A 17,037-nucleotide genomic window follows, 5' to 3' on the forward strand; every position below is an offset into this window, starting at 1 on the left:
TTTTTTTTTGTATTTTTAGTAGAAGCAGGGTTTCCCCATGTTGGTCAGGCTGATCCTGAACTCCTGACTTCAGGTGATCCACCCACCTCAGCCTCTCAAAGTGCCTGGATTACAAGTATGAGCCACTGTGCCTGGTCATCCATCCCTCATCTTTCATCCAAAAATCATGATTTGGTATCTGTTCTGGTTTTCCAAAATCTTGTGATATGATTTACTTGATTAAAATATATATTGTGCAGTAAAAGATCTTCCAGTGTTTGATTATAAAGTGGAATTGCTTCTGGAGAGAACTGTTTTATCCAAGTGTTTTGGTGAACTCACAAGCCACTGAAATTTGATGTCTTGGGTGATCTTACAGTGATCCCAGCCTTAATGCCTAAAAGCCCTAAATAAAATTGTACACTTCTCAAGTGTTCTATAGCATTGCACAAGTCTAAAATAGGTAACTGGCACCTCCCTACACCTCATTGTTGGCTAACTGACTTGTCCCATAAATAGCTCAGTGTTACGTGATCAGACAACTACAACTAACAGAAGAGATTTTTGTTTCCTGACACACTTGTCCAGTCTCTGGTAGTAAACAAAATCCAAGTCCAAGTCACTGGCCCCTAACTGTAACCCAGTTCTTAGGGAAGAATTGTGCAAATCAGTAGCCAGATCCTGTGGGATGGAATTCAAGATAACCCTGCCTTATACCAAACTCTACATTATGGAAAATAGTGTTTGAGCAAGATTCATTTTCAGTCCTTACAGTTGCATGAAGTCTCTTCCCAGTCCACCCAAATGTTTCTGCCCTAATCTGGTTAATCCCAAAGAGCGTCTGCCAAATGAGTTAAAAATTATCAGGTGAGTTTGAGGGGGCATCATGGTAGTTTTATAAAGCTGTTTTGTTTTTTTTTTTAAATCAAGAGCATGTTAAAAACAGAAACTACCAGCTATCAGAGCATAATGGTTCCTATTTCTAACTCTTAGTTGGAATGTATTGTTTTTGTGTCAGAAATATTTGTAAATGCTGTAATATAACAGAACATTGCTTCATAAATTCCTTAGCTGTAACTAAGAAGGTAAACCTTGGGGCATTTTTCCAGATAAATCTGGGCTCTTCGTGTGCAAAGCATTGCTGCTTAGGTAACTAGTGATAATGCATCGGGCTCAATCCATGCTCTAGATATTTTTACTTTTCTTTTACTGGGCTTTTTCAAAATGGTGTATGTTTGTTGTATTTCTGAAGTCAAAATACCAAATCTAAAACAAGTGATTTTTAAAAAAAAATCTCTTGACTGGGCACAATGGCTCACACCTGTCATCCCAGTACTTTGGGAGGCTGAAGTGGATCACCTGAGATCAGGAGTTCCAGACCAGCCTGGCCAACATGGTGAAACCCCATCTTTACTAAAAATACAAAAATTAGCTGGGCCTGGTGGCAGGCACCTGTGATCCCAACTACTTGGGAGGCTGAGGCAGTAGAATCGCTTGAACCTGGGAGGCAGAGGTTGCAGTGAGCTGAGATCGTGTCACTGCACTCCAGCCAGGGTGACAGAGCAAGACTGTCTCAAAAAACAAACAAACAAACAAAAAACTCTCTGCTAATTATTTATTGCTGTTGAAATGCTGCTTACCATAGCTGACAATTTTGAACAAAAGTAAAGAATATATCTACAATATCAAAGTTAGTAATTCTTTCCCTAATGCTCCTTTTGTCGTTTTGCTTATAAGAACTTAGTACAGTTCATAGAGCTTCATAAACCCAGTTGTGTATCTTTCCATGGCCAGCCAAGTGTCTACATTTCAAAAACATTTTAAAGTTAAAATTCAGTTCAAGAGTACTGTCTTCAGTCTACCAAAAGGGCTAAAAACATTTACTTTGGCTTGGCATGGTGGCTCACACCTGTAATCCCAGCACTTTGGGAGGCCGAGGTGGGAGGATCACTTAAGGTCAGGAGTTCGGGACCAGCCTAGCCAACACAGCGAAACCCCGTCTCTACTAAAAATACAAAAATTAGCCGGGTGTGGTAGTGTGTGCCTGTAATCCCAGCTACTCAGCAAGCTGAGGCAGGAGAATCGCTTGAACCTGGGAGGCGGAGGTTGTAATGAGCCGAGATGGTGCCACTGCAGTCCAGCCTGGGTGGCAGAGTGAGACTGTCTCAAAAATAATATTAATAATAATGACAAATAAAATGAAAACATTTACTTTTATTAACTATGTGAATATTTACGCTGGTGGATGTAAGAGGAAAATAAAGAAAAAACACCCAAAGCACTGATTGTTTGTTCAACAGACTGTAAAGCATGGCTGTGTGGATACAAGCTCAGCAGCTCCAAGGAGAAGCCCTTCATCAGATGCAAGCGTTGTATGGCCAGCATTTTCCCATTGAGGTGCGGCATTATTTATCCCAGTGGATTGAAAGCCAAGCATGGTAGGTGAACAAGGATGTTTGCATCATATTTTGTGAAACACAAGAATATTGGAGTTGGGTTAGAAAGATGTCATGATGGCAACTTTCAAAGTATTTAAACATTTTTAAATGTGATCCATGAAAAGGTATTTTTTTTTTTTTGAGACGGAGTTTCGCTTTTTGTTACCCAGGCTGGAATGCAACGGTGAGATCTCGGCTTACCGCAACCTCCGCCTCCTGGGTTCAAGCAGTTCTCCTGCCTCAGCCTCCCGAGTAGCTGAGACTACAGGCATGCACCACTATGCCCAGCTAATTTTTGTATTTTTAGTAGAGACGGGGTTTCACCATGTTGACCAGGATGGTCTCGATCTCTTGACCTCATGATCCACCCGCCTCGGCCTCCCAAAGTGCTGGGATTATAGGCGTGAGCCACCGCGCCCAGCTGAAAAGGTATTTTTAAAAGTTTTTCTTGGTGGGGGCTGTAAAAAAAAAAAAAAAAAAAAAAAAGAAAAAAAATTTTTTTTTTCTTGTTATAGCTGAAAGGTATTTAAGCCCATCTTAGATTGAGGGAGATGGAATAACTCTTGGGATTTTTTAAAACAGGATTTGTTCCCTTTAATAGTAAATACTGGCTAAATGCATTAGACTATTACTGCTAATAAACAGCAGCCAACAGGTATGTTTCGAGTGCCCATAGGGTGCTTAGCAGTGTCCTAAGTAGTAGAATTTGTATTAAAAAAATTAACGCCCTACTTTGTGCTGTAATCCCAACACTTTGGGAGCCCAGGAGTTCAAGGACAGCCTGGGCAACATAGCAAAACCCTGTCTCTGCACAAAACACAAAAATTAGCCAGGTGTGGTGGTGTGCTTGTGTAGTCCCAGCTACTCGGGAGACTGAGGTGGGAGGGTTGCTTGATCCTGGGAGGCAGAGATTGCTGTAACCCATGATCACATCACTGCACTCCAGCCTGAGTAATAGAGCAAGACCCTGTCTGAAAACAAATAAACAAAATTGAAGCCCTCATCTCCAGATAATTCAGTGTTTCACTAGATGTGGTGGCACGCACCTGTAATTCCGGTTACTCAGGATGCTGAGGTGGGAGGATTGCTTGACTCCAGCAGTTTGAGGCCAGCCTAAGCAACATAGCGAGATCCTATATCAAAAAAAAAATATTTAGTGTTTAATGGGGCAGGTAGGGTGGGAATATGCACATAATTTAATTATAATTTATTTCTTATCGTTTATTTTACTAAATGTAAATTATTTTACATTTCTTAATAAATTTACATCTAATAAAAAATTTAAAATGAGTAATTTGACAGTAGAGACATTGGTGTTTTAAATTTATATGTATTTTATGTATACACATAAAGACTAAAAGAAAATTGGCCGGGTATTGTGGTTCATGCCTGTAATCCCAGCACTTTGGGAGGCCGAGGCAGGTGGATCACTTGAGGCCAGGAGTTCTGAGATCAGCCTGGCCAACATGGTGAAATCCTGTCTCTGCTGAAAATACAAAACATCACCTGCGCATCATCACGTGCACCTGTAATCCCAGCTACTCTGGAGGCCAATGCACGAGAATCGCTTGACCTTGGGAGGCGGAGGTTGCAGTGAACCAAGATTGCACCACTGTACTCCAGTCTGGGCAACAAAGTGATAACACTAATTACATTCTGGTGGTAGATTAGACAAGCATTTTAATTTTTATTTTCCAGATTACTGATTACATACCTAGGGAAGGGGAGAGTTGTTTTAAATTTCTTTTAGAATTAGTACAGTGTAGTCGACTGACAACACAGGGTTTTTTTTTGTTTTTTTTTTTTGAGTCGGAGTCTTGCTCTGTCGCCAGGCTGGAGTGCAGTGGTGCAATCTTGGCTCACTGCAACCTCTGCCTCCTGGGTTCTTCAGCCTCAGCCTCCCGAGTAGCTGGGACCACAGGCGCGTGCCATCATGCCTGGCTAATTTTTGAATCTTTAGTGGAGATGGGGGTTTCACCATGTTGGCCAGGATGGTCTTGATCTCTTGACCTCGTGATCTGCCCACCTCAGCCTCCCAAAGTGCTAGGATCACAGGCGTGAGCCACCGCGCCCGGCTGACAGCACAGGTTTTTAATTGGTATCATTATTACACACCCGGCAGCAGGATGTACCCTGCTCTGCTCAGGGTCTGGGAGCTTGCTAGTAGTTACAGTCTGTCAGTTGATGTGACATATTCATTAGATACTTCAAGCCTCACCGTCTTAACCAGGGGTCCTCTTTGACAGTCCCTGGGAGAAGCCAGCCTTGATGCTGTGATTTGCAGAGGACCATATACCTGTCTGTAATGTTGCCTTAGAATAATCGCACTGTGTGTTAGTAGCAAATTTCTGTTCAGAAACCAAAGATCACCAAAGAAAGGCAATGTTCAGGCAATTAAAAAAAAAAATCTCAGCTTTGTCTAATTAAGTGAGGGAAAAAAAATGAGCTAACTATGAGAATGTCAGCTGTACCTTGTTAGTGCTTTCCACTCCCTTTTCATTTTCTCTCCTGTTTTCATGATGTGGAGGATTTAGAAAAACATGAGTAGGAAGTTTCCATTAATTTCAGATTTCACTTAGCAGAGTTCCCATTTGGTCTTACTAAATGAATTAAAAGACTTGTGTTGATATTAAGGAAAATTTGAAATTTTTTTAGCTTTGGTTTTCTTCAGAATATAACTATTTTAATGAAGAATCTTCAATTCTTTATGTTTAACCCATCGAAGCAAGTCTCTTTTTTCAACAGAGAATTAAGGTTTCAAGTAAAGAACCAGTACCTGACTTCTATGAGTTTTGCTCAGAGACCGAATCCTCTAAAGAGTGGGTTCCTGGGGCCGGGTGCGGTGGCTCCCACCTGTAATCCCAGCACTTTGGGAAGCCAAGGCAGGTGGATCACGAGGTCAGCAGATCTAGACCAGCCAGATCTAGACTAACGTGGGGAAACCTCATCTCTACTAAAAATACAAAAATTAGCTGGGCGTGGTAGCACCCACCTGTAGTCCCAGGTACTTGGGAGGCTGAGGCAGAAGAATTACTTCAACCCAGAAGGTGGAGGCTGCAGTGAGCCGAGATGGCACCACCGCACTCCAGCCTGGCAACAGAACGAGATTCTGTCTTTAAAAAAAAAAAAAAAAAAGACTGGGTTCTCAGCTGGGCACGGTGGCTTACACCAAGGTGGGTGGGTTGCCTGAGCTCAGGAGTTCAAGACCAGCCTGGGCAACATGGTGAAACCCCATCTCTACTAAAAATACAAAAATTAGCTGGATGTGGTGGCACATGCCTGTAATTCCAGCTACTTGGGAGGCTGAGGCAGGAAAATCACTTGAACCCAGAAGACGGAGGTTATAGTGAGCTGAGATCGTGCTACTGCACTCAAGCCTGAGCGACAGAGTGAGACTCTATTACAAAAACAACAACAAAAAACAAAAACAGTGAATTTCCAGACCAGGGGCATTGTTGCCAGTTGAAACAGAGGGGCAGGGCTGCCCTCATTCCTTCTGGCCTTTCATTTAATACATATTCTATTTAATACATAGAGCGCATATATTTAAAATTTGACTTGCTTTAACTGCCTTCTCAAGGTGTGGATTGGGGCATACTATTTGATAGAGTACGGTATCACTGTTTTTATATACCTGTTGGTGCCTGTCTTTGAAATTAGTTGGTATCTTCAGGGATTTAGGGATGTCAGAGCCTTATAGCTACAACGATCTTGTTTGGCTCCAGACCCAGTCAGCAGTTACCGAATGTTATTTCAGTCCAGCAGCTGTCTGGTTTCTTCAGTGACTTAAGTAATTTGGTACTCCCAGTGTCGATGGTTGCCTAAGTTATAGAAAGAAAGAAAGGAAAAAGGAAAGAAAGAGAGAGAAAAAAAAAAATAAAGGGAGAAAGGGAGGAAGGGAGGGAGGGAGACCATCCGACTCCTGTCACCAGTTAAATAGCTGAAAATCAATCCAAAGTCTGCAGTGTAGTTTCCCCTATTTACTGGAAAAATAGGCATTGCCTTCAGGTCCCGGGTCTGCAACTAGTGATATCAATGTCTGACTCATATAAATTCTTGTAGGAACCCACTGCCTGAATGTCTCATTTCCAGGGCTTCTTAGAAATAGAAATAACTTGTTTCACCCGTCCCTACCTAAGAACCCCACAGATACCAAACTCCTTCAGGCTGGAAAGGACATGTAGAAGAGTCTTGACCTTGTGCCTCCTTTGCACCCATGAGGGGTAAATATAAATAGGAAATTATCCAAGTCCCTATTTCCCTCAGAGTACACAGAACACTTTCCTTTTCCCTGCATTTCCCGGAGCAAATAGCATAAGCACCAAGCACATCAGTGGGAGAAAGGAGAAACGGCAGTGCGTTGTTTAAAAAAAAAAAAGAAATCTGCTGTACAATCCAACTATTTAGTGAATTACAAATAGATTAATGTAGGCATTGAGTCCATTTCTGTTGGGCTGTTTCTTAAAATTTGCAAGTGAGCTTTAAGAAGAAATCACTTAATTGAAGAAAAAGTGGGATGTGTTGAGGCTGCATTTATACAGGCTCATGTGCATGTATGTATACAGATTATGTAATTTTTTTCCCCTAGGGACTCAATAGATCTTGATAATCCACAGGAGAACATTAAGGCCACCCAACTCCTGGAGGGCCTGGTGCAAGAGCTGCAGAAGAAGGCAGAGCACCAGGTGGGGGAAGATGGGTTTTTACTGAAGATCAAGCTGGGGCACTACGCCACACAGCTCCAGGTGGGTGTGGGCTCCGGGGTCACACTTCATTATCTTCCCTCGGAGGTCTTCTTCCTGTAGAGACTGACTTTCTCTCCTTCAGCCCAGCATCGTTGAGTTACACATTACATGCATAAGTTTCTTATTGTTTGGTTTTGGTCTGTTTTTTTGTTTGTTTGTTTTACTTTTTTTTTTAAATAAAATTTAATTTCTTAAATTATTATTTTTTTAAATAAAGATGAGGTTTCACTATATTGGTCAGGCTGGTCTTGAACTCCGGACCTCAGGTGATCCGCCCGCCTTGGCCTCCAAAGTGCCTGGATTACAGGCATGAGCCACCATGCCTGGCCTGTTTTACTTTTTATTTGAGAATAATTTCAAACTTCCAGAAAGTTACGAGAATCAGACAAAGATTCCCCACCTATCCCCAGATTCACCTTTTGTTGACTTTTATGTTGTCTTATACTCCTTGCTGTCTCTCTACACACAACACATTTTTTAGTCACTGGAGAGTAAGTTGCATACCTTGCGTCCCTGCACCACTGAGTACCTCTGTGCCTTTTCTTTTTCTTTTTATTTATTTATTTATATATTTTTGAGATGGAGTCTCTGTCGCCCTGGCTGGAATGCAGTGGCACAATCTCAGCTTACATGCAGTCTCTGCCTCCTGGGTTCAAGTGATTCTCCTGCCTCAGCCTCCTGAGTAGCTGGGATTACAGGAGCCCGCCACCACACCTGGCAATTTTTTTTTTTTTTTTTTTTTTTTTTTTTTTTTGTATTTTTAGTAGAGATGGGGTTTTGCCACGTTGGCCCCGATGGGCTTGAACTCCTGACCTCAGGTAATCTGCCCACCTTGGCCTCCGAAAGTGCTGGGATTACAGGCATGAGCCAGCTTGCCTGGCCCCTCTGTGCATTTTCTAAGAATGAACTTTGTCTTGCATGGTTATAACACATTGATCAACTTCAGTAAATTTAGCATTGATATAATACTTTTAGGTACTCTTCTGGATTGCCATTTTTATTTTTTGAAAAGCAGTTTTGCTCTTGTTGCTCAGGCTGGAGTGCAATGGTGCAATCTCTGCTCACCACAACCTCTGCCTCCTGGGTTCAAGTGATTCTCCTGCCTCAGCCTCCCGAGTAGCTGAGATTACAGGAGTGTGCTACCACACCCGACTAATTTTGTATTTTTAGTAGGGATGGGGTTTCTCCATGTTGGTCAGGCTGGTCTTGAATTCCTGACCTCAGGTGATCCACCTGCCTTGGCCTCCCAAAGTGCTGGGATTACAGGCGTAAGCCACCACGCCCAGCCTGGATTTCCATTTTGTCAACTAACTCAAACATGTCCTTAAGGGTATTTTTCCTCGCTGCAGTCCAGAATCCAGTCCAAGATCACATATTGCATCTAGTTGTCATGTTTCTTTAATCTCCTTTCATCTGGAACCATTTTGCAACCTTACTTTGTCTTTCATTACATTGACATTTTAAAATAATTCATGTAGCCTGGGCACAGTGGCTCACACCTGTAATACCAGCACTTTGGGAGGCCAAGGCAGGCAGATCACCTGAGATCAGGAGTTCAAGACCAACCTGGCCAACGTGGTGAAACCCCGTCTGTACTAAAAATACAGAAATTAGCCGGGTATGGTGACATGCACCTGTAATCCCAGCTACTCGGGAGGCTGAGGCAGGAGAATTGCTTGAACCCAAGAGGCGGAGTTTGCAGTGAACCAAGACCATGCCATTGCACTCCAGCCTGGGCGACAGAGTGAGACTCTTGTCTCAAAAAGAAAATAATAATAATTCACGTACCCCCTACTTTTTAAAGATAAAACGTTCCTCATTCGGGGTTTGTCTGATGTTTCCTCATGATTATGTTCACATTGCACATCTCCAAGCAGACTTCTAAACATAGTTGGCTGTCCATGTCCATGGGTTCTGCATCCTCCAATCCCACCAAAATATTTAGGAAAATAAAAAAAGTAACAATACAACAATTTTTAAAATACAAATAAAAAAAGATATGACAGAAAGCTATTTACACAGTATTTCCTTTGTATTAGATAGTATAAGCGATCTGTATGTGGTTCACAGTGTACAGAGGATTGCGTGGGTTCTATGCAAACGATACCATTTTATATGAGGAACTTGATCATCTGCAGATTTTGGTATCCAAGAGGGTCCTGGAACCAGCCCCCACAGATACCAAGGAACAACTATAGGTGACATTGTATCCTTCTCAGGTATCATATCCAGAGGCAGGAAGTGTCCCACGTCCCCTCAGTGGTATTAGTTTTGATTGCCCAGTTGAGGTGGCGTCCAGTTCCTCCTCTGGCGAGGCTTTTTTTTTTTTTTTTTTTGAGGTGGAATCTTGCTCTGTCACCCAGGCTGGAGTGTAATGGCATGATCTTGGCTCACCACAACCTCCACGTCCCGGGTTCAAGCGATTCTCCTGCGTCAGCCTCCCAAGTAGCTGGGACTACAGGCAGGCACCACCATGCCCAGCTAATTTTTGTATTTTTAGTAGAGACAGGTTTTCACCTTGCTAGCCAGGCTGGTTTTGAAATCTTGACCTCGTGATCCACCCACCTCAGCCTCCCAAAGTGCTGGGATTACAGGCGTGAGCCACCTCACCCAGCCCTGGTGAGGTTTTTAAAACTTACACATTCCATTTTTAAGAATGTTCCCCGAGTACTTTAGGCAAATTAAGATGCAAGAAGTAAAACAGCACTTTGAAAGGCCAAAGTAGGTGGATCACCTGAGGTCAGGAGTTCCAGACCAGTCTGGCCAACATGGTGAAACCTCATCTCTACTAAAATGACAAAAATTAGCCAGGCATGGTGTCAGGTGCCTGTAATCCCAGCTGTTTGGGAGGCTGAGGCAGGAAAATAGCTTATCGCTTGAACCTGGGAGGCAGAGGTTGCAGTGAGCTGAGACTGTACCATTACACTCCTACTTGGGTGACAGAGCGAGACTGAGTATCAAAAAAAAAAAAAAAAGAAACAGAAGTAGCAAAACGATCTTACCTTTTCACTGTAATTGGGTTTCCGTGATGTGCCTCTTTTTCCTGTTGGTATTGGAGGAGCAGTGTCTCCTGTAATTATGCCATCAGGTCCCTCAGGAGGCTCCCCATCCTGAAGCAGGGATAGACTCCATAGTGTGGAGTGGCACAAAGTGATGTCTGCTGTTGGATTCTTTCAGAACACGTATGACCGCTGCCCCATGGAGCTGGTCCGCTGCATCCGCCATATATTGTACAATGAACAGAGGTTGGTCCGAGAAGCCAACAATGTGAGTGTCCCGTGGGGATGGGGAGGGCATTTGGGAAGTCTTTTCTTACCCACCTCCCTCTGGACCCACCTTTGTCAAGGTGACTCAGGGTGCACTATTGCTGTCTCTTTAAAGAGAATATAATCCTAAGGGTCACAAAAGAAATAGGAGACATGACTGAGTGTGGCGTAGCACTTTGGGAGGCTGAGGCAGGCAGATTGCTTGAACCCAGGAGTTGGAGACCACCCTGGGCAACATGGTGAAGCCCCATCTCTACCAATAATAAAAAAAAATTAGCTGGGCATGGTGGCACACGCCTGTAGTCCCAGCTGTTTGGGAAACTGAGGAGGGAAGATCACTTGAGCCCAGGAGGTAGAGGCTGCAGTGAGCCATGATTGCACCACTGCCCTCCAGCCTGGGTGATGGAGTGAGACCCTGTCTCAAAAAAAAAAAAAGAAGAAGAAATTGAAGATGTGTCTCTGATCTTCACTGATTTATAACCTTGATGAGCTTGCAACCACAAAACAATATGAACAAGTGCAAAGTACTTTGACCTCAGCTGAATAATTTTTTAGTAAAGGCATACTCATATTCAGGTGAGAATGCTTAGCCCCTGAATCAGGTGTGGAATGAGTGGTCTGACCAGGTCACTTACAGGGCTAGATCCACAAAGACCTTGTTTATGCCTCCTCCATCACTTCATTTGTGGGCCTCCAGGATGCCTGTGAGAGGTCTGGCCTCTTCCGTGGTGGAGGCAGTGATTCCATCACAAGGCTGTCTTGAATGGGGACACAGCTGATGTGTGTTCACATGGCCCGCTCCCCACAGCCTCTCTAATGCTTAATGCCATCCTTGCATTGGGTCGTGAGTGGAAGGGGAATCACTTCACCTCCTCATTAGTAGGAAAACCCAGGTGACCCTGAAACAGGTTACATTCTAGCCTCTCCGAAGGTAATTTGATAGATCCTGTTTGGGATACTCTGGTGGAGGCCAGATCTGCAATGGAAGCTTCTCCCATGCTTTGTGATTTGAGGTGTGATCTGTCCACTCACCTGTTTCTCACTTTTCCTACCCTGCCCTATGTCTTACACATGACATTTGCTATTCTTCCAACTAAAAATTTACCTTTCGGGCTCTTATCCCGGTTGTAGGAGCTGGCATAAACTTTTCCTGGGGATTAAGGCCTCAGCTTCCTCCCATTCCCACTGCCCTGCACTGCCCCTGTCTGTTCCCAGGGTAGTTCTCCGGCTGGAAACCTTGCTGACACCATGTCCCAGAAACACCTGCAGATCAACCAGACATTTGAGGAGCTACGACTCGTCACACAGGACACAGAGAATGAGCTGAAGAAGCTTCAACAGACTCAGGAGTACTTCATCATCCAGTACCAGGAGAGCCTGAGGATCCAAGGTGAGACGCGGTGTGGGGAGCCATGTGTGGGCTGAGGAGGGTGGGTGGGGGACTAGAAAGCAGCTCTGGTGAGGTTGGGAGAAAGCCCGTTTCCATTCAGAGGCAGTGACCTTTCTCTGAATAGCAGGGACTTATTTGCATTGAAGACAGTGCTGAGAGGATGAGAGAAAGGGGAGATGACAGGGCACCTGCCCTTGAGTGCGGGTCTCACTCGGGTCCCCAGATCCAGGGAGCTCTGCGCTGCCAGGGAAAACATTTCCTCTTTTTAGAAGGAGCTCACCGTCTAAATACTCGCAGACATAATACTTTTGTATATAGTAGGCATATTAGAAGTTGAGCTTTTTTGGTGCTAGGCACACAGAAATTTAAAAAAGAAAAAAGTTGAGCTTTACTGAAATGATAAATAGAAATTAGATAATTATATGTTTTTTAAAATTTCTGGTTTGGCTCGGTGGCTCACACCTATAATCCCAGCACTTTGGGAGGCTGAGGCCAGCAGATCACCTGAGGTCAGACGTTCGAGACCAGCCTGGCCAACATGGTGAAACCTCGTCTCTACTAAAAATACAAAATTAGTTGGGCATGGTGGCACACACCTGTAATCCCAGCCACTTGGGAAGTTGAGGCAGGGGAATCACTTGAACCCGGAAGGCGAAGGTTGCAGTGAGCCAAGATCTCACCATTGCACTCCAGCTTGGGTAAAAAGAGCAAAACTCTGTCTCAAAAAAAAAAAAAAATTATAAGCTGGGAGTGCTTTTGCACACCTATTATCCTGGTGCTTTGGGAGGCCAAGGCAGGAGGATCACTTGAGGCCGGTAGTTTCTGACTAGCTTGGGCAATATAGCAAGAGCCTACTGTCTCTAAGAGGGAAAAACCTTTCTAAGCAGGGACAGTGTAAGTACTAAGGATCCGTATTTGTGGTAACTGACTTCTAATGTTCTGTGCAGTTATTCACAGAGGTCTTCCTGGAACAGAGTACACTTACGCACCTTAGGTAACCCCTATAGACAAAGCTGCCCTAGCCTGGTATGAATCCTGCTTAGTACTTGGGGCACAGAGAGCTTCAGTCTATTGTGAGGCTGTGGAGCCCTACCAGCGCCCCCTCTTGACCCTGTAGCAATTTGGCGGTTTGAGCTTTAATAGTTTCCTCTCCATGCCCAGTTCAGAGTCTCAGGGAAGCCTTATCTCAGCCACCCAGCCCTTGCAAACACACACACACAGCACATGCTCCTCTCAGTCCAGGTATGTAGCCTCCATCTTATGTCTGTAGGGATATTACTTATTTACTCTTTGTCTCCTCCTCTGGAATATAAATCTTGGAGAAGGGACTGTATCTTTTATCTCTGTACGCTGAGGCCAGCACAGTGCTGGAAACTTAACAGTTACTGAGTCAGGTTTGACTGGATGATTCTAGTATGTCTTCCTGTTATCTGAACCTATCCCAGACTGGCCCTAGAAGAAGGGCAGCTCCTTCTGAGAATGGAAACGGGAGATTGCGGGCTGTTCTTCCTACGCAAGTCCTTAGACTGTTAACAGTGGTTCTGATCCCGCACCTGGTTTTCTGTTTCCTGGGCACGGTGATGGATTAGGTTTGGATCCATCATGCAATGTCTTCTCAGTCCCGTTTGTCAAGTTCACTCAGCAGAAGCACAGACTGTTGATCTGTTTGTGCCAGGGAAGGCTCAGCTGCCTCCAGTGGAAATTGCTTCCCTCCACTCCAGTGGAGTAAGGAAATTGCTTCCCATCTCCCTGGCCTCCTTCCCGAAAGCTTCTGCAAATTTCCAGGAGAGACTTAAGTGGGTCCCTTGCATAGGAAGGCTGGGCCCAGGTGTTGGGATTACCACCACCCTCCCTGTGGCTGGGCAGGATTCCCGAGGTAGCCGTGCAGATGCCATGGATCCGTCCGTGCCTCCGTCCATGCCTGGATGGTCCTCTTCCTGCTGGATACCTGCAGTGAGACTGGAGCTGTATTTTGGAGTTCTAGCTCTGGGCTGCTCCTGGCTGCCTAGAGTTGCTTTTGTCTGTCCCAGCTTGTGCATCCCAGGGGGCAGGGCTGGGGTCAGGGTGATGTGGCCCTCAGGGGCCAGCCAGGAGCTCCACCAAGACATGCTGGTGTGCACATCTTCTGACTCAGCTCAAGCAAGGACACTGGGCTGTTGAGGTGACAGGAAGGGATTAATAGTCCCAGCATGGGGGACAGGGGCTGTCTTTGGGAGGGTGGGGCAGGCCTGCCTGTGGTGGCTGTAACTGTAGCTGTGGACATGTTTAGTTCCTTAGGCTGCGTTATTCATACACAGGTGTTCCTGTGCTCCACATTCCCTGTGCCTTACGTATTTCATAATGGACATTTTTGAAAAGGTAGTGAGGCCTGACTTACTCCCTGACCCGCCATCGATGAGACTGCTCACAGCTGGTGTGGAGAGAAGCCACCTCCCTTAGGCCTCCCTTTCCTGAGAGAATCTGGGTGGCTCTGCATCCCCAATGGGCCCTGGACATGCTCTCCCTCTGCTGTCTGTCTGTCTCCCCTGGTTGGTCGTCTGGGCTCACAGTCACCTGGACAAACATGCTGGGCCCCTTCCAGCCCCTCCAGAAGTTCATCCTCCCCTGAGGAGGAACTGCTGTGCTCAGGAACGAGACAGAGCCAGGGCTGGGGGTCCCTTAGGAGGTCTTGCTATAGAGGAACAGGGCCGAGCACCTGCTTGTCTCTGTCACTTCTCTCTGTCCCATTCCCCGTTAGCCAAGAAAGATGAATCTCACACAGAGCCCACCCATGCCAGGCAGTTTTTTGGCGTCTTCCATGTCCTCATGTATTTAATCTTCAAGCATCCCACTGAGGCAGGTGCGGAGATTCTCCTGTTTTACATGTGGGGAAGCTGAGGCACAGGAAAGGAAAGCAATTTGCCCAGGTTCATCCACAGCCAAGGTCATGGGCACACTTCCACCCTAAGCAGCCTGGCCCCGCCAGGCCGTGAGAAGAGGGCTGGCAGCCCTGTGGGGCAGGTGGGCAGGAGACAGGCAGGCCTACCCCCCAGCTGTCCCAGCACCCCATGTGCCCCCAGAGGGGACGCTCAGAGTCAGGAGGCTGGTGAGTAGGGCCCAGTGGTGCCTCCTGAGGCACACATTCGTCTTGGTGCCCCTGGCTGTTAGGAACCCTGACTTGCCCTTGAAGCAGCATCTGAGCCCAGGAGGGTCTCACTCCAGAACGAGCAAGTGGGCTCCTCTGGGCCTCCTGTTGGATGCTGGGAGGTGACGGTCATGGTGCCCTGTCCCCTCCTCTAGCTCAGTTTGCCACGCTGGGCCAGCTGAGCCCCCAGGAGCGTCTGAGCCGAGAGACGGCGCTCCAGCAGAAGCAGGTGTCCCTGGAGGCCTGGCTGCAGCGCGAGGCGCAGACGCTACAGCAGTACCGCCTGGTGAGTGGGGTCCTGGGCCTCTCCTGGGCATGGGTGCCACAAAGCCAGTCTCTGGGGACCCGAGGGAGGGCTGGGACCGGGATGAGAGCAGAGCCTGGGAGGGCAGGAGGCCTTTTTACCTGGGGGCCATGCGAGGCAGAGCAGCTTGGCAAGGGGGAAGGGCCTGGGTCCTGCCCTGCCATTTCCCAATGAGGCCCTGCGGGAGAACAGAAGGGGCTGTTCTCCTCCCTCCCTCAGGAGCTGGCCGAGAAGCACCAGAAGACCCTGCAGCTGCTGCGGAAGCAACAGACCATCATCCTGGATGACGAGCTGATCCAGTGGAAGCGGCGGCAGCAGCTGGCCGGGAACGGCGGGCCCCCCGAGGGCAGCCTGGACGTGCTCCAGTCCTGGTAACGGTGTAGGGCGGCCAACGGGCAGGGCAGGAGGGGCTGCGGGGACCCCGACTGCTTCTGCCTCCTGCACTGGCTCCTGCACCAGACCCCCTCCGTCCAGCTCTTGTTTCTGTAGGGGGTGTAGGTCCTGATTCAGACTTTGGTCCACCGTCCTGTGCCACCTCCCCCAGGAAGGGGGCTGCTGTCCTGGGGGTAGGACAGGGCTCGGGTGTGCAGAGTGACGTTCAGACCGGTTGGGCCTAGTCAGGGTCCAGGGTCCCCTCCTGTGAACGTCTCTAATTCTTTGAGGCAGGGAGCTCTGCTCTTGCTGTGGGTGGGAAGTGTGGGGAAAGCACAAAGCCTTCCTGGGGGAGACCTTCCTGTGGGAGGAGGAGCCATGTCTTGGGGCTGGGCTCTGGCCTGGAGTCTGTGCAGAGAAGCCACTGTCCTGTTGGCCTTGGGGCTCCGTGCAGGTGTGAGAAGTTGGCCGAGATCATCTGGCAGAACCGGCAGCAGATCCGCAGGGCTGAGCACCTCTGCCAGCAGCTGCCCATCCCCGGCCCAGTGGAGGAGATGCTGGCCGAGGTCAACGCCACCATCACGGACATCATCTCAGCCCTGGTGACCAGGTGACAGCTGCCTGTTGGCCATGCCTGGGGTTTGTGGCAGCTCCCATGGAGTGGGCGTGTGGGGGGCCGCAGGTGCTTTCCAGACCAGCAGCTGCACCTTCATCCTTGTCTCTCTTTGCCTCTCATCCCTCCCCACTCCGTCTCCAGCTCCTGTGGCTGCTGGGTGCCGCTCTTGCCCAGTTTCTCTTGTAGACACTGCAAGGGATGCCCTTGGGTGGCAGCCCATGGTAGCTGCTCCATTCATCTCACTCCCCCTCTCCAGCCTCTCCCTGGACTCTCACGGCTTCCTTGGTAACAGAGGCTGTGCCGTGCTCTTCCTCACCTGCTGAGCCCCTCGGGAGGCGGCCCCATTCCCACCACAGAGGGACCGAGACCCCTTTCCCGTGAGCCAGCCCCTCATCATGCATCTGTCCCTGTGTCCCCTGCAGCACATTCATCATTGAGAAGCAGCCCCCGCAGGTCCTGAAGACCCAGACCAAGTTTGCAGCCACCGTGCGCCTGCTGGTGGGTGGGAAACTGAACGTGCACATGAACCCCCCCCAGGTGAAGGCGACCATCATCAGTGAGCAGCAGGCCAAGTCTCTGCTCAAGAACGAAAACACCCGCAAGTAATTGTGCAGCTTCTTCTCCTTCCCTGCTGCTTGTCTCACGTCCTGGCAATAGGAGAAAAGAATTCTGCCTCCTGTTTCAGATCCCTGTTTGCCCCTCTGGCCTCTTCTGGCTGTCAGAGAAGAAATATAAGGAAGTTATTGGGCTGGGCATGGTGACTCATACCTGTAATCCCAGCACTTTGGGAGGCCAAGGCGGGC

General features: G+C 47.4%; 1 protein-coding gene across 3 annotated transcripts in view; it reads left to right on the top strand.

Moving 5' to 3' along the window:
• The window catches only part of LOC108289827 (signal transducer and activator of transcription 5B), an 82,373-nt gene that overhangs the window by 46,338 nt on the left and 18,998 nt on the right, over positions 1 to 17,037 (top strand). For 2 of the 3 annotated variants that reach the window (XM_017509416.1, XM_017509417.2), the window contains exons 2-9: positions 2,280 to 2,417; positions 7,006 to 7,162; positions 10,340 to 10,429; positions 11,644 to 11,818; positions 15,098 to 15,228; positions 15,466 to 15,617; positions 16,073 to 16,228; positions 16,657 to 16,836. In XM_017509416.1, the coding sequence (XP_017364905.1) occupies positions 2,290 to 2,417; positions 7,006 to 7,162; positions 10,340 to 10,429; positions 11,644 to 11,818; positions 15,098 to 15,228; positions 15,466 to 15,617; positions 16,073 to 16,228; positions 16,657 to 16,836 (1,169 nt within the window). In that variant the 5' untranslated portion in view covers positions 2,280 to 2,289. Of the gene's footprint in view, positions 1 to 2,279; positions 2,418 to 7,005; positions 7,163 to 10,339; positions 10,430 to 11,643; positions 11,819 to 15,097; positions 15,229 to 15,465; positions 15,618 to 16,072; positions 16,229 to 16,656; positions 16,837 to 17,037 lie in introns of those variants that run through there. The other variant, XM_017509418.1, reaches the window with a different exon arrangement.

Source organism: Cebus imitator, unplaced genomic scaffold (assembly GCF_001604975.1).
Source record: "Cebus imitator isolate Cc_AM_T3 unplaced genomic scaffold, Cebus_imitator-1.0 Scaffold415, whole genome shotgun sequence".
Lineage (NCBI taxonomy): Eukaryota > Metazoa > Chordata > Mammalia > Primates > Cebidae > Cebus > Cebus imitator.